Source organism: Myotis yumanensis, unplaced genomic scaffold, assembly GCF_028538775.1.
Source record: "Myotis yumanensis isolate MYYU_CA2020_CCGP unplaced genomic scaffold, mMyoYum1.0.hap1 SCAF_12, whole genome shotgun sequence".
NCBI lineage: Eukaryota > Metazoa > Chordata > Mammalia > Chiroptera > Vespertilionidae > Myotis > Myotis yumanensis.
In genome coordinates, this window is record NW_027223763.1 from 28509921 (window position 1) to 28534318 (window position 24398).

Genomic DNA, 24398 nt, shown 5'->3' on the forward strand with positions numbered 1-24398 from the left:
CCAATTGATGTGTTTCTCTCACATCAATATTTCTCTCTGTCTTTCCCTCTCTCTTCCACTCTCTCTAAAAATCAATGGAAAAATATCCTCGGGTGAGGATTAAAAAAATAAATAAATAAAATAAAAATTTATGGAGTATTTACACATCCCACTGAGAATGCCTTTTCTCTAAATATTAAAAATCTCTAAATATTAAAACAACATTCAGTACATATTCTCAAACATTACAACACGAAGTACAGAGTATAAAAAACTGGTCCAAAGTTCTTTTTCCTTCTGTTGTCAAGAACCATATAATCATTATGAGAGCCTAGTTTTGGATCAATATTAGTTTATAATCTAAATGACTATTGATAATTACATTTGTCTTTGTCCTTTTCTGCTTACATAAATGACATGTTTACTAGGAAAACCACAAACATTATAGAAAAACATAATTTAGAAAATAAAGTCCCTTGTGATCTTATAGGATAACTCCTATAAAGAAACGCCAGCAACACATCCATAGCCATCCCACCCTCATCTACCTCTCACCTTGCACACAGGAGTATGGAAGGCAGGGATCTCCAGATGGACACCCTTTCCGGTTTACCTCACAGAGCTCATTAGCAGGGCAAGGATTGGGGTTACAGGGATGAGTCACCTCTTCAACAATGTTACCTAAAGTACTTGGCCCTGAAAACAAAAACACAGGTCAGTTTAACCTAACCAAAAGAGTAGCAAAAGTCTGTAAATTCTCTGAATTAATTATGTCTGAAATAAATGGACAGCTGATAAGCATAAAGCAAGGCCCGATTCTAGTAAGCTATTAGAACACCCAGATTTTCTGGTCATTTGTGAATTTAGTACAAACATATATTCATTCGTTTATTTATTGGGTGTATATAATTCTAGAGGCCCGGTGCAATTCATGCACTGGCACGCAAGGGTGGGGGGGGGGGGGGGCGGGTAGTCTCTCAGCTCGGCCTGAGTCTTCTCACAGTCTAGGAGCCCTCAGGGGATGTCCGACTGACAGCTTAGGCCCGCTCCTTAGTGCTGCCGTGGGGGTGGGAGAGGCTCCCACCACCGCTGCTGCACTTGCCAGCTGTAAGCCTGGCTTCTGGCTGAGTGGCGCTCCCCCTATGGGAGCACACTGACTACCAGGGGGCAGCTCCTGCATTGAGCATCTACCCCCTGGTGGTCAGTGCATGTCATAGTGACCGAACGTTCCACTGTTTGGTCAATTTGCATATTGGCCTTTTATTATATAGGATGCCCAGCAAGGTACTGGAGATATAGTAGTGAATAAAACAGACACACCTGAACAGAGTTTATATTCTGATCTGGTCAGGAAATAGACAATAAGGAGCGGGGGGGGGGGGGGGGGTGAGAGGGAGAGGGAGAGAGAGAGGGAGAGGGAGAGGGAGAGGGAGAGGGAGAGAAAGAGAGAGAATGTTGTGAATACATTCGTTTTATTTACTTGATTTTAGGCCAGACTCAGACTTTAAGTCTAATAGAGGCAGAAGGGCTCTTGGAGTTTATCTCATCCAGCCCAATCATTTTATAAATAGGGAATCTGAGGCTCAAAGATGTGGTCTGCTCAAAGTCACAGAGGCCTATGATTCTAGTCTAATGCTTTCATTTTTTGCTATACTAGTCACAAAGGCTAAGGGAAATAGTTTGTGGTCTTGAGAAAATATGGCAGATATTTTACTAGAACTCCGATTTTGCTTAGGATAGCAATGGGCCCACAGCTAAAGATAACCTGTCCCAGTTTCCCTTACAATTAGGGGTGGTTTTCCCTTACACTAGGATATGGTGGCGAGAATTCCAGTAGCCATGTTGTGATGATGAGGTCCAGGAAGTAATTTTGATGATGGAAGCCAAGCACTAAAAATGATGGAGAAAGAAAAAGGAACCTGGATTCCTGATGACGGAACCATCATAACAGCCCCGGACTATTTCTTTCTGGGCTTTCTTTTACTTCTATCTGTTGTTCTGTTATTTGCAGTGGAACTTAATCCTATCTGACACAGGAAAACAAAGCAGGCGCTAAATTCACTCTTTCTGGCCAGTTCATGGACTAACGCCCCCTGGTGGCAGCCTATACCCTCCTTGGTGTGCAGGCATTCTACTTGTTACCCCTACAGTCACCTCCTGCCAGGAAGCTCAGATCCAGGATCCCTCGATGGGATACCAACATCTTCTTCCAGCTCTCAGCACGAGTATTGGGCAGAGAAAAAACTTCCATTTTCACGTGCTAACTCCAACCATCATTCGTTACTCCCTATTCGGTGGGTGAGTCAAGCCAATGCCTGGCTTAGGGAAATTCCACTTCCTAGTAAATCATGGCAAGGAGACAGCAATGATATGGAGCTGGTTATATGAGAATGTTGGCCCCTGATTCACTGCTTAGAATTCCTGATTGCAACAGCTCACTACCTCCTCAGTCTGATATGATAATTGCTTCTGTTTATATATTTTAAGGTAACAATTATTTCCAAAAAGGCCAAGCAAGTAAGATAAGAGTCACCAATTGAGAAAGTAACATTAAACCACATGTTCATCCAAAGCAAACATTAAGGGCAGAGATGGAAGGGAGAAGTGTTTGGAAGTTTAAAAATCTTACTGAGGTATGTATCCAAAGGTATACAACTCTCCAGGTCATCTGTAGGTGATAGAAGCTCACAAATACTTTCAGCTGTATGGTCTTCAGGGAATTTGTTCTGGTCCCCACATTTCTTGAGAATCTCCACACAGTCTGATCTTTAAAAGGAAAATACATACAAATTTAGGGTTCAAGGAACCTCCTCATATTGTCTAATCCAGCGGTCGCCAACCAGTGGTCCGCAGACCACTGGTGGTCCGTGAGGTTGGCGACCACTGGTCTAGTCAATATCAATTTTGTTTCTGAAGCTTTCTAGAAAGTGAGTTTTAAGAACAATGTTTCACACTTGGTTAGGTGTAAGTATGGCAAAAAAGAACAGGAATCATAGCAGACTTTAGGTTCAACAGTAAGCAATGTATTACACTATGGAAGCATCCCTAACTTTCTCTTAAGAACCTGAGATCAAAGGCCTTGCTCAAATTTTGTAATTATACTTACTGTTACTACCATCAATGTGGCATTTCACTCACTGAAAGAAAATTAACTTAGGCTAGTTGATTTGCTCTTTGCGAAATTATACATCCTTTCTCTCAGGACCTTATGCATGCTTACTTTTCCCCTCCCTTTCTTCTTTTTAAAAATATTCTTTTAGTTATAAACATTAAGGTGTTTGGTCTATAACAATTAGAAAGTATACTACTTTAAAATTTTCTCAGTCTTCATTAGGGATTTGACTCCTATAAGTTTTCTATGCTAAGAGTCTATACATTTCCCACCTGTTGATGCTTGCTTGTCATCCAATAGTTACCCTCATCTCTCCCCTAATCAGGTCATCCCCAAATCATGTCAGAGGACAGATCTAGACCCTGTTTAAGATTGAAATAATTGGCAATCAGTCATTAAGTGCTCAGCAGCACCAGCCACACAATGATTTAGGGGATGGATATTAATTTGGTTTTGGAAAAGCTTTTAAAAAAAGTGTCTGAAGAGCAGCTGACATTGAATACAATGTAGTTAATGCTTTTGGCTTCACCCACTATAGCAGCTTTCATCTTTATTTTGTCCTAGATCTCCTAAGCAAACCACTCATAAGTGTTTACTAGGAACAGGCCCTAATGACTATATGCACTAACTCCTTCACTTATCAAACATGTGTCAGGATTATGCTAATCCCCAAAGAAGAGAAAGAGGATACAAGAAAAAAGCAGGCAAGAAGAATAAACTCAAGGAGAGCCATGCTGAACAGAATATAAGTACACAATTGAAATATAAAAATAGAATTGTGCATTGAAGATACTGTTGAGTCAAGTTCCTTAAGATAAGTAAAAATAAGAAATCTGTAGTAAGGATTAACTACCAGCTGGAGAAAAGTGGGAAGAATCCATGGGAAACACAGGTATTTGAGAGGGGTTAGGAAGGACAGGCTATGGGCAAATGGAGATGTAGGAAGAAATTTCAAGCAGAGGAAGAAAAGTGGGAAAGCCTGTGACCTGTGGGGGGATGGGCAAAGGGAAGTGGTGGGAGAGAAAACTCCAATAGGCTACGGGTGAAGATTACGGAGGGTCTGAACCCAAACTGGAGTCTTTATGATGAAAGAAACTTACTTGCAAATAATACTCCCCCGGGATTTACTATGACAAGGTTTAATCTGCAGTGAACAAGCTATTGCTTTCCACATTTCTGGCTGGCACTTTTTAATGTCAAGAACAGGTATGTTGATAAATGGCATCTTTATGCTTCCTTTTTCCCATAGCTTCATGTCATTCATGGCTCCTTGATCTGACTGAGCATTACAACTCCTGAAAAGCTCTGTTGGCCTGAAGAGAAAAAAAGGCCAGATGGAATCAAGAGGCAATTAGTTTATAGAGAGAAACGATGCGTAAAATTCTAATCAGGAAATCCTTCTAGATTAGAAGGAACTCTGTTACAGTGCTTCCTTTCCCAGAGAGGATTTACCACATGGAGTATAGCATTGAAAGATGAAATCATAAAGACTACTGCCTTTTAACTTAACAAAATCAGAATATAGTGGTCTTTTCACTAATTTAAAAACAAGAAAACCAAGGACAAAATACTTCCATTCCATGTACAGTAATTTGCTCCTACCTGTTGTTAAAATTAGTACAGTAAGTAAGGTTTCTACAGCCCAACTGGCAAGGTTCCCGAACATCTGCTAAGCAGGTCAACATGGACACTTCCACTGGATTATATTCACAAAAGCGATCAAACTCTTGCCAACTCTGCGTATTGCCCCAGCTCATACTATAAAGTTTAGTGCACAGTTCCCTGAAATGAAAGCACAAATGCAGAAACATATAGGTAAGCCAAATGAATAAATATTTGATTTGCATAAAATTCAAACTCTATGAATTGCATTTTAGAATATGTGAGAAAAAATACAAAAACCAAAAGACCAAGATCTATCTCCTAGAATTCAGAGCCAGAAAAAGTGATCTTTTTCATGAAAGAATTAGCCTTCTTTTATCACCCATCTCTTTCCTTTTCGCTATAGTTGCTAGAAAGCTCAGTGCTAAATTTAACGTTTAATTTATAGTATTTGTACATCCTCGTTCTTGGCAAAATTCTTGCCCTCCAAATTTCTGATTTCTCTTTTACCTTTATGTAAAGTTAAAGCATACAATTTTGCCTCCACAAAGATATATTTCACTATATTTATGTTCCAATCACAGAAGGCAAACTGTTACATGGTCCTCAGACATCTTTTAATAAGCACTACAGATTTAGGGTTCACCAGTTTCTCCCTGAAAAACTATCCCCAAACCACTTATATTTCTGAAGATATATTAAGACATTCTCTATGTAAAGGCTTATGAATTCCAAAACTTCTATCTACTATTGTAGTTAATACATGACATTCTAATTTTCAGTAGTCAATGATTACAGTGCAACTTAAATACATGTATATAGTTAAAATAATATCATTACTATTTCTAAAGTGCTTTTACATGTTATATTCATTTGTTTAATTTTTAAAATTTATAAATATAATAAAAATGTAAATACATGTAGTACAAAACTTTAATACTACAAAAATATGCAAATTCACAAGTAAAAATTCTCCACTCCTGTAACATTTTATTTGATTTTCATAATTACTCCTATGAGGAGGGTATCTTTAATTTTATGTTTGTTCATTCACTCTATTAATGTTTATTGAGTGCCTAATTTGTGTGAGGCCCTGTTTAAGGCACTAGGTATGCAGTGGTGAATAAAAGAGACCAGGTCTCTGCTCTCAAGGACTTATACATCATGAGGATGAGGAAGGTGAGATCATGTTACATTGGGTATCTTGATCTGGAAATCAGTCCTTTCTCTAGTACAAACCAACTTAACTACTCTTTAAGCCCTTTTGTTAACATTCTGTACAACATCTCAGAGTTAGTTTTCTATATATAAACAGAAATTATACAAATTGAGATGCCAATCAATCATCTTACAAAGTTTAATGAGGACAAAATAAGATGGAAGTTAAAGCATTAGTTGACAGAAAACCTTACATCAAAGTAAGAGAGGGCAAACAGTGTTTTTTACTGAATTTCTTTGAGACAACACAGCCATTCCAATCTCCAGCGACTTTGGGGCATAAACTCTTTTGTGGACATTCAAAGAATTACTCAGCATCCCTCCCATAAATACATTTATCAGTTCCTTCCAGCAACCCAATCTCCTTAATTACAGGACCAACTTCATTTCTCTTTAAGTCCTTCTATTAATTTTCTTTGGATATTTTCCATCTCTTTGGTAAAGTTTGATGAGCTATTCTAGGCACACTTTTTTTTGCTAAAGGCCCATCCAATTTAGAAACCACAGGAAAGATGGTTTTACTCCTGTTATGTCAGATTCACTTCAGGATATTCTAGTAATATTTGGTCCCTTCTCACCCAAAATATCTCTAATAAAGTAAACTTCTTTTTCACCTGTGTTCCACCAGGACCTTAGTTATCTCCATTTATTCTTGTCTCTAGCTTGTGTCTCCTCCATCCTGTATCTGTACTGTCAGTTTTTATCCTTAAGTGTATCTATCACCCAAATGAATGTCTATACACTGCTACCTAACTTTGGGTATAAGTGTCAACCCAGGCTATTTACTAATATATATAAAAAGTTGGTTAAGTTCAAAGTGTCATAATTTAACAAAGAGAATATCCCTTAGATGCCAGACATATTAAAATATATTCTAAATTATAAGCTTACTTAATATCCTCAAGTGTGGAATCCATATTGTATTACTTAAAAATATTTATTAGCCCTGCCAATACTAATCCTCTATACCCCAAAACACAGTGCTTTCACCACTCGATGTACAAAAACAATGTTGTGTATATAGTAGTCCCCCTTAATCTGCAGGGAATACATTCCAAGACCCCCAGAGGAAACCAAACCCTATAATATCCTATGTTTTTGCCTGTGCATACATACCTATGATGAAGTTTAATTTATAAATTAGGCACAGTAAGAGATTGACAAAAACTAATAATAAAATAATAATATACTATAATAAAAGTTATGTGAATGTGGTTTTTTTCTCTCTCAGCAAATTAGCATGAATTTCTTTTTTCTTCTTCATAATTTCACTGATGATTCATTTTTATCATAGTTCTTAGCAACCTCAGATTTTTTTCCTTCCTTATTGAGTCAAGAACTTACACCTTTTCACTTAAAGGAAGCACTTTCTGGCTTTTCTTTGACATATCTGAATTGCCAGCATCACCACTCTTGCTTAAGCTTTGGGGCCATTCAGTAAAATAAAGGCTATTTGGACACAAACACTGCAATACCTTGACAGCTGATCTGATCACCTAGACCTAAAACATTACTAAGTGGCTAATGGGCAGGGATCATATACAGCCTGGAGCTGTTGGACAAAGGCATGATTCACATCCTGGAAGGACAAAGCAGGATGGATGAGGTGGATGGTGTGAGATATCATCACACTACTCAGAACAGCATGCAATTTAAAACATGAATTATTTATTTCTGGAATTTTCCATTTAATATTTTCCCACCATGGTTGATCCAGGGTAACTTGAAACCATGGGAAGCGAAACTGCAAATAAGGGGGGATTACTGTATATATGATACTCAATAAATATTTGCTGGATAAGAGAATGAAAAATTGTATATCTTCTAAACTCAAGTCTACAGTCTACACGATGCAAGAGAATAACAGATATTTGTTAGACTTAAAAATCATTACTTAAAGTGCTATTTTCTACTGGTTTTAATAAAGGAAAATGAGATACTGACCTACATGTTGAAGTGTTTGCTTTAGAACAACAATGCAATTTAGCCCCATCAAGGCCTGTAGAGGGAGGAGGGTGCAGAGTGACTCCAGGGTGAACAGACTGTGAGCTTTCAAGAAAACACTGCCAAAGAGGATCCTGAGGCAAGGGCTGGGTCTTACAACCCTCAATGAGGCCGTCAACAATCTCCATTTCCGTTTTCTTAGACATTAGAATTCTCTTGCAGGCACTTTGGCAAGCATGGTCTTCAGCTCTGTCACAGCAATATAAACCTACATTTTCAGGATATAAGTAGCTTAATTTAATTAGCTGGTTTTATGTCATGTACTACTCAGAAAAAAAGAACATGGTGCTATACTGGAAACCATTACTTCTCTGAGTCATATATCAATATCTGCAGTATACAGGGCCCACCAAATTCTCTCTCCATTACTTTGCAGTATAGTAAATAAAGCTATTTACCAGGTATACCTATAGACTAGGTATCTATTACCAGAACTCACCATTATTGGAAAACAAGTCTTTCAATATTCCAGTATAAATCAAAACAATGGCATCTGGCTTATAAATCCTATCAGTTTTTTGTCAGTTGGTTAATTAGTCAGCTTTTTAAAATTTGATAACCTGAAGAAAACTGATTATAGGATACACAAGCTGACATTTTAAAAAATAGCGGGATCTCATCTCATTTAATGATGTTTCTATAATAAAAAGTAATAACTGTTTATTAGTAAAAATCCAAACATTACAGATATATATATATAATATGGAACAAATAGTTATATACTAAAAATGTATCATACTATACATTTAGTTCTGCAACTTTATTTATTATATATTGAACTTCTTTCTATGTAAATATATAGTTGTTGTTATTATACAGCGATATGATTTAGTTATCTAGTTATCACTTTTAATCAATACCCTATTGATGGATGTTTAGGTTTTTCTAATTTTTCTCTATTATCACCAAAATTGTAGCAAATATCCTTTACATGTGTAGATAAAATTTTGCCAATCTGTAAGTGTTGTTGAAGGACAAAGTCTGATAAGTGGAATTGCTAGATTAAAAGGTATAATTATTTGAAATTCTCATGGTTGTAACCCCAAATCTGTACTAACAAATTCTCCCACCTCAGAATAGAGTGCCTGTTTCTTCATACCCTTGCCAGCTCCGTTGTTCTGGCGTATTTTAGCTGTGACAATAATGTCCAACCTGTAAAATCTAAACACCAAAGGCAGTCTGGTATCTCCCAAACGCCCCAGACTGCAGATATCTACAAAATTTTACTTCTATTTTACAGGTTATTTTACCAAAGATTGAAATGAGAGAAATATGTCCCTTTTACTTACTATCTGTTGGGTTCCTCATTGGGTAAGATTGGGTATAATTGTTCACACAGTGTATTAATTGTGGACTAATAGAGGCACAATAATTTTCCACTGCTTTGATCTGAGATGGGCCAGGAGAAGAGTCTGTTCGAAAAATGGCTTGACAGTATTCTCGGCAGTTTGTGTGATGGCCTGCATAGCTGCAACACACTGAGCCCACTGAGGGGAAAAAAGGAGAGGACATTGAAATGGATCAGCTATTTGCTAACAATAAATCATCATCATGACAAAACAACATGTGTCGTTTTGAATTTTGGAAATAAAACCATGCCACAGAAGACAAGTACTTAAAATCAGCACTAATGTAGGCATAGCCATTAGGACATTCAGGTGCCCACCAGTATAAGAAAGTCACTATTGGTCAACTTATAGTCCAATGGCTTTCAGCAGGAGAAATACCATCCCCCTGGGAGAATGTGAATGCGTATGTTAATGTTTCTGGTTTTCGTGACGTGGGGAACATTGATGCAATTTAGTGCATGGGGGTCAGGACTAGTAAATGTACAGGGCAGTCTCACACAGCCAATGTTTCCCGAAATGCCAATAGTGCCCATGGTGAGAACTACTAGAACAGCTTTCCACATTAGATTTGTGGAGATTTATAAACAAAGCAAAGCAAAGCAAAACAAAACAAAATAAAACCAAACCCCAAATGTCTCACATTTATGAAATAGGACCATTAAAAACTAAGAGAGAGCCCAGCGGGTGTGGCTCAGTGGCTGAGCATCGACCTATAAACCAGGAGGTCACAGTCCAATTCCCTGTCAGGGTACATGGCCTGATTACGGGCTCCATCCGCAGTAGGGGGTGTGCAAGAGGCAGCTGATCAACGATTCTCTCTCATCATTGATGTTTCTATCTCTCTCTCCCTCCCCATTCCTCTCTAAAATCATTAAAAAATTTATTTTGAAAAAACTAAGAGATTTCAGGATCATTTCATAAGTTAGACTATTATATAATTGTATATTTTGAAACAAAAGCCCCAAAGTTCTACAATGTTTGAACATCTGCAAGAATATGCCTAAATTAAAATAGTCTTCACTTTACAACTGATATAACCTTTTCAATTTTGAAAAGTAAAACCCATGTTTGACTCTGGATTTATGTATTTTTAAAAATCAAGAGGACCATTTAAAGTATCTTGGAAGAGCTAGATGAGTGACTGGGTAGTGCAAATGTGGAATTTATAATGGAAAGAGCAAGAAATATTCATAGAGAGGCTAAGCAATCTGTGGGAAGCTGAAGGAAGACAAGATAGAGGTATGGTAGGAAAAGGGTAAGAGAAAGACAGGTAGGAAATCTCTGATAATTATTAGAGATGGTTATGGAGGAACCAGAATCAGATTTCTGGTGAATGTGCAGGCAACTTCCAGAAATAATAACGGTAGTGATAAGAGCATATATAAATTAATTAAACTAGGACTGAACTAATGCAGGACAGGCCTCAGTTCCCTGGGCAAGGACACTGTTTCATACCTATTGTGCCACATAAGTTTTCGACTTGTAATTACTACCAAATTTATTGTGTTCACTGATGCATTGTTCATTTGCATCACAAAGAACAATTATTAATGGCTACATTTATCACATTTGTCTATGTCAAGGAGGATAAAGTGGGTGGGGGTCTTGGGGGGATGCTGAGGACAGAAGAGAAACGTGAGAACAGGATAAGGATGCCTATCTTCTGATTCCCCATTATGCTGGCTTCCTCACCACTGTGGGAGGACATAAGATTATGTGTCAGAGAGTATCTGGGAGAAAGGGTAGAAGATAAAGTATAGACAGCTAATGTTTTTTATTATTCTTTGATATATCCCACTGCCAAGCTAACCTAGACAACTCTTCGTTCCTCAGATGTGTTTCCTATTTCTCACTATTCCCTTCATTTGGAATGCCCTTCCTCCAACTCCACTGTTCACAACTTGCCCATCCTTTAAGGCCTAGCTCAGTCACCAACTCATGAAGTCACCTCTAAACATCCCTGCAGGATATGATCCCTCCTTCCTCTGAAGTCCCACAGCATTTTTATCAGTGATACCATCCAAAAGCCACATGTCCCAGAGTTGTTTGTCTACAGGGTTTGCCCCTATAGATGTGTATTTGCTCCACACACAGCACGTAGTGAAAGTCCGCTGACTGAACTGAGTGGCAGCCCTCAGCAAGTGCAGCATTGTGTCACGTGGGAGTGCTTAACTTCTGAAAGTGATCCTATTTACTCAGATGGGGTAAATACGTGATCTTCCTCTAATACATCTAGCACTAGTATAGGACATGGGAACGAATGGCCTAAGCACTCCAGAAGAAGGTGCCTAGCAGAATCCTGCGGGGCACCGTCCTTCAGATGGTTTACTAAGAGCCTAAGTTATAATGCAGGGTCTTGGCAGTGTTTACAACAGCTAAATCATAATCTGTAAACTGTGCTTTGCTCTTTGGACTGTTTGTATAACCGTCAATAACATACTTACTTTCATTTCTGCTAATGCAACTGAAAAGAGCATTCTGTAAATTAAAAACAAACAGAAATTAACAACCACACTGAATTTCTAATTTTATTTCACTTTATGGTTATATGGAAATCAGGATATCACAAACATTTAATTCTTTCTAAATCCAAGACTGAAAACAAAAAAGCTATACGATGGCATTCTGGTGAAAGGGAAACCGTCTTCTAATACACATTAGGGATCAAGATTGTCATCTGAGCCATAAACTGACCATGTTATGGCAAACCAAGTTTATGTAAAGCTATACCAATGTGTGTATGTGGGGGAAACTACAATATATTAATCTCAATTATTTCTTGCAGGAATATATAGAAGTGCCAGAAAATGATATATAATAAAGGACCTCCAGGGAAATATACATATTTCACATAACCACTGCATTTTAGAGTTGCCAGAACCTTAGAGGTCATCTTTAATTGTTATCAAACTTGGCCATGCACTAGTATCACCTGAGCTTCCTAGGCCTTATCCTAGACAAAGACACAGACTCAGGAGTAAAGCACAAAAATTTAAACAAGGCTTCAAAGGTGTTTCTTACATAGTCATCCTGTGGACAGATGGGAATCGCTCTATCATTTTACAGATGAAGGACTGGTTTTCTCAGCAGCGGATAAACTGCTCAAAGTCACAGAGCAAGTCAAAAGCAGAGCCTGAGACTCAAATTAGTGTTTACAGAGCTCTTAGATTACTCTCAGATAATATCACACTGTGTTAAAGTCATTGTAAGGAAAAGAAGAAGTACAGAAAGACAAAAACAAAATATTCCTATACATGGCCATTTGGATACTCAGGGCTTGTCCGCCATGATTATTATCACTCACAATTGGAAAAGGATGAATTCTTAAAAGAAATGATATGGGCATAAATAAAAGGTAAATGGAAATCAAGTGCACCCTATTGTTGAATAGAGATGATTTGGGCTTTTAAGTTCAGCTAAATCACAAGCCAGCCATGTGATCTGGACTTGTTAAAGGACCAGCTTTACTGATATTTAAAACCTAGCTTCAAGCCCGGCCAGCGTGGCTCAGCGGTTGGGCATCGACTTATGAACCAGGAGGTTGTGGTTTGATTTCCATTCGGGGCACATGCCAGGGTTGCGAGCTTCATCCCCAGTAGGGTGTGTGCAGAAGGCAGCCAATCAATGACTCTCTTTCATCATTGATGTTTCTATCTCTCTTTCCCTCTCCTTCCTCTCTGAAATCAATAAAAATATATTTAAAAAAAATAAAAATTTGACCTTACAAATAAAAGAAATATCACTCTGGGTCAGCCTGTGGGATCACTTTGTATGAGAGATGTACAAAAGGACACAAAATCTGAAAAATGTCAGAGATGATCTAATCTAACTCCTTATTTGACAGACGCCAGAGACAGGCCTACAAAGGAAAATACTTATAGACCCTAGCTTTTACCCACACTAAGATGGTAGAATTGGGTAGAAAGAAACCATATGGCCTGCAAGCTTCAAGTATTTGCTGTATGGCTCTTTACAGAAAAAGTTTGCTGACCCCTGATTTAGAAGAAGGGCACAGCTGTCTCTCTTGACATCATATCCAGAGTTCAGAAATATTCCCTAAGTATCTTTCATTTCTCTTAATGTCTATTGATAGACCCTTCACAAATAGATTTACTCTAATTTGTTAAACCAAAAACATTTATATTTCCTCAGTGTTAATACTGTTTTTATATCTCTATCTTTACCAATTTTAATGTTTAAAAGAATGGGCCTTCAACCCTTCTCTTGATTACTTTACACTCATCATGATTACACAGACTCTAATCATTGTCACCTTTTGTGATAAAAGATTTCTAATCTTAAGTAACTATATATAGGTATAAATTATTTCTTAGGTAACTGAACCATAGATAACTCCACTTTTCACTGTTTAATTACTGCTGATTAGTTTGACAGGGCTTAAGATATACACATAATGAGTCACAGCATTAATTTATATTTCCTCATTTCTTTTATTTATTATATATTTTTATTGATTTCAAAGAGAAAGGGAGAGGGAGAGATAGAAACATCAATGGGGAGAGAGAATCATTGATTGGTTGCCTCCTGCATGCCTCCCACTGGGGATTGAGCCCACAACCTGGGCATGTGCCTTGACTGGGAATCGAACCGTGACCTCCTGGTTCATAGGTCAACTCTCAATCACTGAGCCATGCTGGCCAGGCTTTCCTCATTTCTTAAGATAGCCAATCTTGAGTTCTTAGTCAATTGTCCTTCAAATGTCTGATCGCCACCTGGTGGCAAAAACAGGAAGTAACTGAGAGTTTATAATTATTGGTATATAATAAATATATTATTAAATGGAGCCTCTTTTGACATTCTGCCACCAATATTATACCCAATGTGCCTTCCTATAACAGCGCCCTCACCACTCATTTTTTACCCTAGACTAGATCAAAGTTACAGTGTTACTGAAGTGAAGATCTACCACAACATCAGAGACCCAAAGAATATGTCAGTATACTGGAGTTGACAGGGTCTCAAGAGATCTTCAACTTCACTATACAGCTGGACAACATTATTGTGATAACAGATACAATACAGTAAGTCCGCACTTAACATCGTTGATAGTTTCTGTGACTTTCACAAAAGAATATATAATGCTATTTTACCATTGGCTAATTGATATAAACAAGAGTTAAGTTCCTACAGCATCTCTCACCAACATCATTACTAAACAATGTTGAACAAAATGATGTTTTTCAATGACGTGCTATATTAAGTGCTTTCTCTACTCATCCAAAGAATGCCTAATTTATAGACTTTATACACGTGTTATTTATTCTGAAACAAAGAACCTGTGCAAGTCAGCTGTCCAGAGTGAAAAAAAATTCCTGTTAAAAATCCTATATAATAAAAGGCTAATATGCAAATCAATCGAACAGCAGAATGACTGGTCGCTATGATGCACACTGACCACCAGGGGGCAGATGCTCAACGCAGGAGCTGCTCCCTGGTGGTCAGTGAGCTCCCACAGGGGGAAGTGCCACTCAGCCAGAAGCCAGGCTCACGCTGGCGAGAGCCTCTCCCGCCTCCACGGCAGTTGGACATCCCCCGAGGGCTCCTTGGACTGTGAGAGGGCTCAGGCTGGGCTGAGTGACCCCCCCCCCCCCCCCCCCCCCCCCACACACACACACTCAGTGCATGAATTTTGTGCTCCGGGCCTCTAGTTCTATCTATAAAAATACTAATTGTAGCACCTTTTTACAAGGTAAAAAATTTTTGTTCATCCTTTAATTCTTACCTGTTCTGTAGAGATTTCCCCATTACCCTGAACAGGGATTTTTGTTCCTCCAGGCACCAAAGTGTCTTGTACAGACTTCTAGCAATGTACTTGTCTCACTGTATTGTAATGAACTATTTGAATTTCTCTCTTCTAATGAACTAGACTATGAGCTTCTAGTAGGTAGTGGCTAAATCCTTTCATCTTTGTATCCTGAGAAAGTGTCTGACACCAATTAAGTCTCTCATTTTGGAGTGTATAAATTCAATGAATGCTGAGTGAATAAATGAATGACAGATGCAAAGACAAAAGAGACATAGACTCTGCCTCCAGGAACTCAGAGTGTAGTATTAAAAAGTGACATGTGAACAGAATTATCCTATAAGATGACAAATGCTATATAATAAAGCATGTAAAGGACTTTAGAAGTAGCAATCAATTTTATGTGTGTGGAGGCAAGAGAACTTGGCAGGAAAGTTTTTAAATAGAAACTAAGTCAAAATTTGAAGCAAAGTTGCCAGTTGGATAGGGGTAGTGGTGTGCTGGGATCAGCTTTCAAGGGAGTTTGGGGATCGGGGGAAGAGTCCAGATTTTGCCGTATTTGCTGATGTCCATTAATACCCTAATCATAGCTGCTTTCAAACTTAAAACTGGTTTACAAAACTCCTGAATATTTAATAATCGGTTATCCCTAGCTAGTAAGATCCCAGCTTCATCATATCACTGAATGGGGAGTGATAGGATAGATTCAGAAAGAGGGACTTTCAGGTAGAACAAACAGGTTGTACAACTACAATTAACAAAACTCCTCAATGGCTCACCTTAGGATAAAGTTCATGTTCCTCAGTCTGACATACCAAGCTCTTCTCTATCTAGCCTCTGACTCTTCCCTCCCTTATGCAACTTATAATTTCTGCTATTAACCATGTATTTTATTTAAGGGAGTGATATGACTATATTTGGTCTTTCAAGAAACCATTCTAAGAAAGTAGTAGATAAAAGAAGAAATTAGAGATAGGAAAACTAGTTGGGCAGCTGTTGTCCAGAAAGTGGTTTAAAGGCCTCAGCTAAGACAGTAATTGAGGATCTGGAAAGCAGACTGATTTAAGATATATTTCGAAGGCAAGTTTTTAGAGCTTGATAGCCAGTTATTTGTGGGAGATGATGAAAGACATGTAAGAAAAAGGTTTAGTTAGTGTGTGTGTGGGGGGGGGGGGGGGCGGTATGCAGCAGAAGGGAAGGAGGGAAGGAAGGGTAGGGAAAGTAGGAAGGGTAACAATCAGTTTGCCTGATTTGAAATGCCAATTGAATATCAAAAGTACACATTCAAGAGTGATTCAGGAGTACTTAAACCAGGGGTGGGCAAACTTTTTGACTCGAGGGCCACAATTGGTTCTTAAACTGGACCGGAGGGCCGGAACAAAAGCATGGATGGAGTGTTTGTGTGAACTATTATAAATTCAAAGTAAACATCATTACATAAAAGGGTACGGTCTTTTTTTTTTAGTTTTATTCATTTCAAACGGGCCGGATCCGGCCGGCAGGTTGTAGTTTGCCCACAGCTGACTTAAACGAAGCTAGCAAAGAAGATTCTGGGTTTGTCATCATATAGGGGCAATGACGTTATGGGGGAGTAGATGAGATTGCCTAGTGGGGAAAAACTGGCCATGGAGATTAGACCAGGTCATAATATAATCTGAACGATTAAATTTCCCTTTTGGTATGATCTCATTCAGGTGACTTCTCGGAAAAATGGACTAGAGAGGAAATATACTAGTACTGGGAGACTAAATAGGAGTTATTATCTTCCCCAAACTATAATATAAAGTATGACAAAACGAAACAATATACAAATGGAACACAATCACGGTTTTATACTATCTTAAGCCAGTACTGCAGGACCTAATAGGTTTCGCTCTTTTTGGAGCTCATCAGCTGCAGGTAACGGCTCAAATCTACTCAGATACAGTACACCTATATAGCATTTTACCATTTACCAAGCCTCCCATTCAGTTTTCTACTTACTATATCACGACAATTTTCGGAGTTTCCTTATCTTTACATTTAGGTCCCCTGAAGGCTTTGCTGGGGCAAAGTACCACAAGATTCTTTTTACTAAAACCCCCCACAGCTGACTGTCTCTATTCTTAGAACCACTGCAGCACAGATCCAATCACACTGAGGTGTAGGAGGCCTCCAGCCACCCAGACAATCCTGCTGGTGCTGATATCCTGGTAATCCTATCTCTAAATGGGGATATTTTTTCATCCCTTTTCTTTATGCTTCTGGTAGTAAATCTAGAATCAAGGTTAATTTGAGAGAAAATGAAGCAAAATAAAATACATTTAATTTTGAATTTCCTGAGGATATATTGTATAGCCCATGTAGACATACATAAATATGCACCAAACACTGGCATCCAGGGGTAGGTCAAAGTGTATGGCAGGCTACCATTTGTGTTACAGAGGGGCAGAGGAGGAATATATGTACATATTTGCTTTTATATGCATAAGATATCTCTGGTAACGTAAGGAACTGAGTGGCTGCAGTACAAGAGGTGAACAAAAGACTTTTTATTGTATAACATTTAAAATTTTGAACCATGTGAATAGTCAAAAAATAAAATTTAACACATACCTGCACCCTTCTCTTATGCGTTTAGCAGCATGTTGATAGAATGATGCTGAAAGAACTGAGCCTAAAACTCACAAGGCCAACCATCTTTGTTATTGAGCTTCTTAGAGCCTCTTTTTAACACCCTGAATCTTAATTTTATTTTAGTATTTTTATAGGACCAGAGCTCCAGGACAGAATATTATTTTAGTTTTGTTTAGCAACTGTTGAGTTTACAACTTAAATGCCTAAAGATTTTAAAAAAGTGAGTCCTCACAAAAATATCTTTTACAGACTTTCCTTCACAGTTTCTCATCTTCCTTATAAAGTAACATCAAATAACTGGACTGAACAAAGCTAGGAAAGAAAGGAGAGAAATGAAGATGACATTTCTGAAAATATAAAGAAAGCATAAAGAAGAATCTGTGGACGAAGTAAGTCTGATGACAAATTTGTAGCATTATTCTTCAGTGGGTCATGCAGCAAGTGGAAAGGTATTTATATTTATGGCCATTATGTTAAGAGAATGGCAGGTAAGGACTGACATAAAGGTAGAAAATGGATTTATCAGCTTGAAACTAAAATTTGTGTCATTAACCATTGCCAGGTCCCTGGAAATTTACCAGCCTCAGATCATCTTGATGTTTATTATGACGTTCAAGGAAGAAAATAACTATCATCAGACAATTTTTTAAAATTACACTTGTATCATAACTCATGGAAAACATGGGTTCGTTTTTACTTTAGTTCTAATCAGCCAATGTGCAATAGTATGGCTACATTGATGGTTTATAGCCCGCATTTGTTCTGACTGTTGGTGCCTATGGGGTTCCAGTTATTAAATATTTTAAGTATCATCTCTGGTTCTAACATCATATATTCATGAATCTGGTGGCCTGACCAATACTTCTAGGTGGGCTAAGGACCAAGCCTGTGAAAATGCATGGAGAACCTGGAAGTGAGCATTCTCATGACACTTGAACATGTCCATGCCAGAGTTTCAAGCCACTGGTTGATTTTGGTGGCCCCGACCAAACAGATGTGATTTTGAAAGAAGTACTCTTAACTACTGAAGGAAGCACTCTTTCTTAAGTGTTGGTCAGAATAAGAGAACTGTAGAGTTGAGAGATCTTTAGTCAAATCTCCTGTCCACTACAGAAATCCCCTTCACAACAGGTGAATCCAGTAAGCCTTTACTTGAACACTGCCAGTGATAGGAAGTTCTTTTTCTTGGAATATCTCATTTCATTTTGAACATAGGTCTGGTCCTCTCAGATTAGTATCTGGCTCCTTCTCCTCTAGTTCCCTAAAGAAGCAACTTTCAAAGCCCAGCTCTCTCCCTTTTTCTATGCTTTTTCTTACATTGTTTTCTTTTACTCTTGAAGTTCAAGGTTTACTTCACAGTTATCTTTGGGCATGATTTCTCTTCTCTTCTTTAGTCCTGCATTCCTAACTACCTCTGAGATATAGGTATTAACATTTAAAAAGACCTAACACTCAACATACTTCAATTTCTTTAAACAACCTTCCCAATGTATATGCTATTGTTGTGTATTTTCTTTTTAAAAAAACTAAAAAATACATTATTGTTTTAAACATGTGTATGTTGTGACTTACTCACTTTGTATTGTCATCATTCTTTTTTTTTCTTTTGCATTTCAATAACTATAGCTATTTTAGAACTTCCTTTAGAGAGGAATTCTTTCTATAAAGGGTCCAGTAATGGCAATTCTCTGCTTTTGTTGTCTGGAAATATCTTAATTATGAAAAATTTTTTTTGCTAGACATGGGATTCTAGATTAATAGTTATTTTCTTTCAGAGAAGTTTAGGTATCATTCTGTCTCTGGCCTCCTCTGTTGCTATTAAGAAATCAGCTGATGGTCTCCTTTAAAGGTGATGTCCTTTTTTCTGACTGCTTTTAAGATCTTTGGCTATGAGGTGTGTCTATAAATATACATTTTTAAAATCCTGCTGGGGATTTGTTGGGCTTCTTTAAACATTGAATCTACTCCATATTCTTTCTTCTCTTCTAGTATTCCAATTAGATGACTTTCTCTATCCACCATTTCCCTTAAACTCTTTCAGCCTGTCCCTTTATGCAGCTATGCCAAATAATTTCTTCAGTTCTTTCTTCTTTTTTAAATATATTTTATTGATTTTTTACAGAGAGGAAGGGAGAGGGATAGAGAGTTAGAAACATGGATGAGAGAGAAACATCCATCAGCTGCCTCCTGCACACCCCCTACTGGGGATGTGCCCGCAACCAAGGCACATGCCCTTGACTGGAATCGAACCCGGGACCCTTCAGTCCGCAGGTCAACGCTCTATCCTCTGAGCCAAACCGGTTAGGGCAATTTCTTCAGTTCTATCTCCCAATTCACTGATTCACTAATAATTATTTTTTTATTTCCCTGAATATCATCTCCTATATTGAATCCATCAATAAATTCTGTGGATGGATTCTGCCTTCAAGTCTCTCATTTATTCCTGAATACTCGACTCTGTTGCTATCAGCCTAGTTTGGGGCCTCATCTGTTTTGGTTCAGTGGTTGACGTCGACCTATGAGCCAGAAGGTCACGGTTCAATTCCTAGTCAAGGTACATGCCTAGGTTGCGGCTTGATCCCTTGCGTGGGGTGTGCAGGAGGCCAATCAATGACTCTCTCATTGATGTTTCTCTCTCTCCCCCTCTCGCTTCCTCTCTGAAATCAGTAAAAAAAAATACACACACACACACACACACACACACACACACACAAAAAAAAACCCTGCCTCTCGGTATTCAATAAATATTTACTAGTATTGATTTGTGTAAGAAACCAGATGTTATAAAATCAGACATAATAATGTCTTACATTTAACTGATTTATCTTAGCTTCATTGAAAACAAACTCAGAATCTTAAATGTTATTAAAATGTTTTAACTTTATTCAAGTAAGTAAATTCTTAGGAAATCCCCTCAAAAGCGATTCTGCATCAGCTCACCAAGAAAGAGAAACATTAGCTCCTTTGAATATATTATTCACTCTCTGAATCTCTAATCAAACTATAAAAAACCATCCTTCAGGATAAATGCTAACCCCTAATATCGTAAGCCTAAAGGAAAACTTACACAACTAGAAGTTCACCCCAGGGACCACTCTAGTGTTAATAAAAAGATACAGCCGAAACCGGTTTGGCTCAGTGGATAGAGCGTCGGCCTGCGGACTGAGAGGTCCCAGGTTCGATTCCGGTCAAGGGCATGTACCTGGGTTGCGGGCACATCCCCAGTAGGGGGCGTGCAGGAGGCAGCTGATCGATCTCTCTAATCGATGTTTCTAACTCTCTGTCCCTCTTCCTTCTTCTCTGTAAAAAATCAATAAAATATATTTAAAAAAAAAGAAAAAGATACTAAAAGCCTAATTTTATAAATTATTCTAATGTTGATAAACAACCAATCCAGTTAAAATAGGTTCCACAATACCAAACTTACCCAATTCACTTTAGCCATTATCTTTAAACTAAATTTCAACAATCATGACAGTGATTATTATTTGGGGTTTATAATGCAGAACCCTCTTTCTGTATTAAAGTGCTCTTGTCTCTCTTTTTATTTCTAAATACATATAAGAAATCAAACTGAGTTTTGAATTATCTTGAATTATTAGGAAGTTCAACTTTTTTATATATACAAATGAACTCTCTTGGCATGTAGCTTTTTGGAAAATAGGTTCTTAATTCTAAACCAAGTAAGAGAAATAAACTACTAAAAGTAAACTACTCTTAGTATATCTCTCATAGGACAGTGTTTATCTCTCTTACCTTTCCTGTCCCGTCCTTCATCAACACATACTGGCAGACTTCCTAGGGCAATGCGGAAATCCAGACAAGAGAAGGAAGCACACTAAAATAATGGAGGACAGGCTACAGGAGATGGACAATGTCAGACATCATGTGGGAGAAAAGAAGGAATTATAGTTAGCCACTTTGTTCAAGAGAAACTAAAACTAGTTATTTCAAAGGTAGAGAGATAAGAAAAAAAAGGTATTTTACTTCTTTATAGCAAGGCTCTCTTCAATAAGAGAGGAAAGTTACAGTTAATTTGGAAATTTGTCTTCAGAGGAACAGAGGTAAGTTAGCAAATAGTACAAAGAGACAAAAGATAAATAAGATTCTCCAATTTAAAAATATTAATCAAGAGGCAGAATTATAAGCTTTGAGAAAAGAAAAAAAGCAAATCAGAACTATAATCTAGAAGCAGTTAAGAAATTTGTCCTGTCTTTCTTCTCCAAGAGCACACCGACTATTAAAAGCAATAGAACCCTGTCCAGGTGGCTCAGTTGGTTAGAGCATCGTCCCATATGCTTTGAGGCTTTGGATTTGACTCCTGCTAAGGGTACATACCTAGGTTGCGGGTTCAAACCCTGGGAGGGGCTTGCACAGGAGGCAACTGACTGATGTTTCTCTTCCCCCTCCCCACCTTTCTCTCTCCAAAATCAATGAACATATCCTTAGGAGAGGATGGAAAAAAAAAAAAAAAGCAATAAGAATTCCAATGTTTATATATAAAAACTAGAAGCCCGATGCATGAAATTCATGCAAGAGTAGGCCTTCCTCCCTCACCCTCCCTCCCCCCCAGCTCAGCTTCCCTCTGGCACCCGGGACGGGGCTTCCCTCCAGCCGCTGGCAGGCAATCAGGACACAGGCTTCCCTCGCAGCCCCACTTCGTCCGGAAGGATGTCCGGTCTAATTAGCATATTATGCTTTTATTATTATAGATGATGAGTGAGGTATATGCACTTAAGTATCCTTAATTACATGGTTTTATACTATGAAAAAATAATAATGCTGTCACATTTAACCATGAAATTCTAGAAACAAAACAAAGTCCCAATAAGGAACCTTTTCACATCAGGGACACTTCTGTACATATTTGCATGATATGAAACACCTTACCTACTTCTGCCCTAATAACTCTCCCATCTCGATATCACAGTGCTTGAAATACTACCATTGGGAGACAAGACTCCTTCAGATTTAATACAGCCTTTGTAAGTTAGTACTTTCACCTCACCCCACCCCACCCAAATGCAAGATCCTAGGAAAAATTGAAGCTATTCACAATAGCAATATGGGTTTGTTTCTTTTCTTTTCTTTTTTTGGGGGGGTCAAGGGATAGGAAAAGGGGAAAAGAGAATATGGATCCTAAGAAAAATTATTTTACAACTTTGGATACAACCAATTGCTTTGTTAAGAAAACATTATAGGTTAAATCCTCTGTATATGTGATTTAGGCATTTATTTAAAATTAATGCTTAATTTCAACAAAAGTCAACTAAAGTCTTAAGATTTCTAAAGAAGACAAATGATATTTTTGTCAAGGCTATATTTTCTGAAAAGTAAAAGGCAATTTATGTAAGAATGAATTCATTTTAAAATTTAAGTGATTCTATCCATTTTTATAATATCTGAATAATCTATCCAAATTTGTTAAATAATATACATACCTCATATTCTTTTCTGCAAACTTTGGAAATATCATTTTTTGAAGATGCCTAAATGAGACAACAAATTTCTCCATTAATTTTATTATACATTGCTATTCAGCACAGAATAAAAAAGAACAGGAAAACCTTATGCTCAAATATTTTAAAATTCCTTATATACAACAAACACATTTCATGCAATTTCTCTTAAACAAACATCAGTCCCAGAACCTATCGGATATGCTAGAACTTCACTCTAACCTTTTATGGCTTTAATCTCACATAATAACACAGTCTTTTTGTTATTTCAGAAACCAGATAACTTTGAAGGAAATGTAAATCAGAAGACATTTTTTTTTAGCTGAATTCCACTCTGCAGCAAATTTTCTTGTGAAGTTCTGCCAGGATATTTATATTTTGCTTCTTCTTTAACCCTTCATATTATAAGTTCTCATACTAACTTTTCCTCAGAAAAGATCCATATATATAACAAAAAGGGCAATTAAAGAGGGAAAGGCTATCCCTAGAAATTAACAAGTTATTTTTATGTAATTCTCTTAACAAGTTAATGGAGATATTTTCTCTTCTACAGATGAAGAAACTGATGCTCAGAGAAATATTAAGTTTTTACATAGAAAGTATGTACTTTCTATATAAAACAAGCCATAACAAATCTACTGAGGGCTTGTTATTAAAAGGCATGGTTATTCTTCCACATGATATCAGTCCCTATTTAGAGATGTTTTAGAGCCATGGCCTCTGGTCCCTTGTTCTATTTCCTCTATTCTATCACTTAAGCTCACCTAATTTTGAATAGGCCAGCTGAAGAGGATGGGGACTAGATCCATTATAGTTCCAATCTTCTGCAACTCAGCTTCATCCCAATGCCTGGAGGAGAGCAGCAGATAGCTAGGCTGTATACTGCCCAAAGGATGTTGCAGTGGTATGTATGAAAGTGAAGGTACCCCTGTCCAGAGGACAGTAATTAGAAGAAGAAAATTAAAGAGGCTTTCCACCTATACTTCCCAGTTAAGTCTCTACTCCCACCACTTGGAGTATGAGGAACCAGACTAGTTTTCTGACAACACTCTGAGGAGCCATACGAAAATGAACGTAATGAGGAGTAACTCTGGGGCCTAACCTGAACTGGACTAGAGATATATCAAATAAAAAAGAAGTCATAATTCACTGTAGGAGTCATGCTCACCTTAGGAGCCGAGAAGGGATATAAGAATATACTCAGGGAAAACCCAGGATGAAAGACAGAAGGGAAAATGAAAGCAAAATAAGCCAACTGTATCAACTGCTCTTACTTAGGCATAGCCCAAATTCAC

At 37.7% G+C, this 24398-nt stretch overlaps 1 protein-coding gene across 2 annotated transcripts in view; it reads right to left on the reverse strand.

Annotated features, from left to right (window-relative positions):
• Positions 1 to 24398, reverse strand: part of RECK (reversion inducing cysteine rich protein with kazal motifs) — a 64971-nt gene that overhangs the window by 15283 nt on the left and 25290 nt on the right. Inside the window, exons 2-10 of one of the 2 annotated variants that reach the window (XM_070431210.1) lie at positions 23086 to 23133; positions 21401 to 21502; positions 11709 to 11742; positions 9205 to 9402; positions 7856 to 8123; positions 4694 to 4873; positions 4192 to 4404; positions 2609 to 2745; positions 535 to 675 (exon numbers count right to left, since the gene is read on the reverse strand). In XM_070431210.1, the coding sequence (XP_070287311.1) occupies positions 535 to 675; positions 2609 to 2745; positions 4192 to 4404; positions 4694 to 4873; positions 7856 to 8123; positions 9205 to 9402; positions 11709 to 11742; positions 21401 to 21421 (1192 nt within the window). In that variant the 5' untranslated portion in view covers positions 21422 to 21502; positions 23086 to 23133. The remainder of the gene's footprint in view (positions 1 to 534; positions 676 to 2608; positions 2746 to 4191; positions 4405 to 4693; positions 4874 to 7855; positions 8124 to 9204; positions 9403 to 11708; positions 11743 to 21400; positions 21503 to 23085; positions 23134 to 24398) is intronic. The other variant, XM_070431209.1, reaches the window with a different exon arrangement.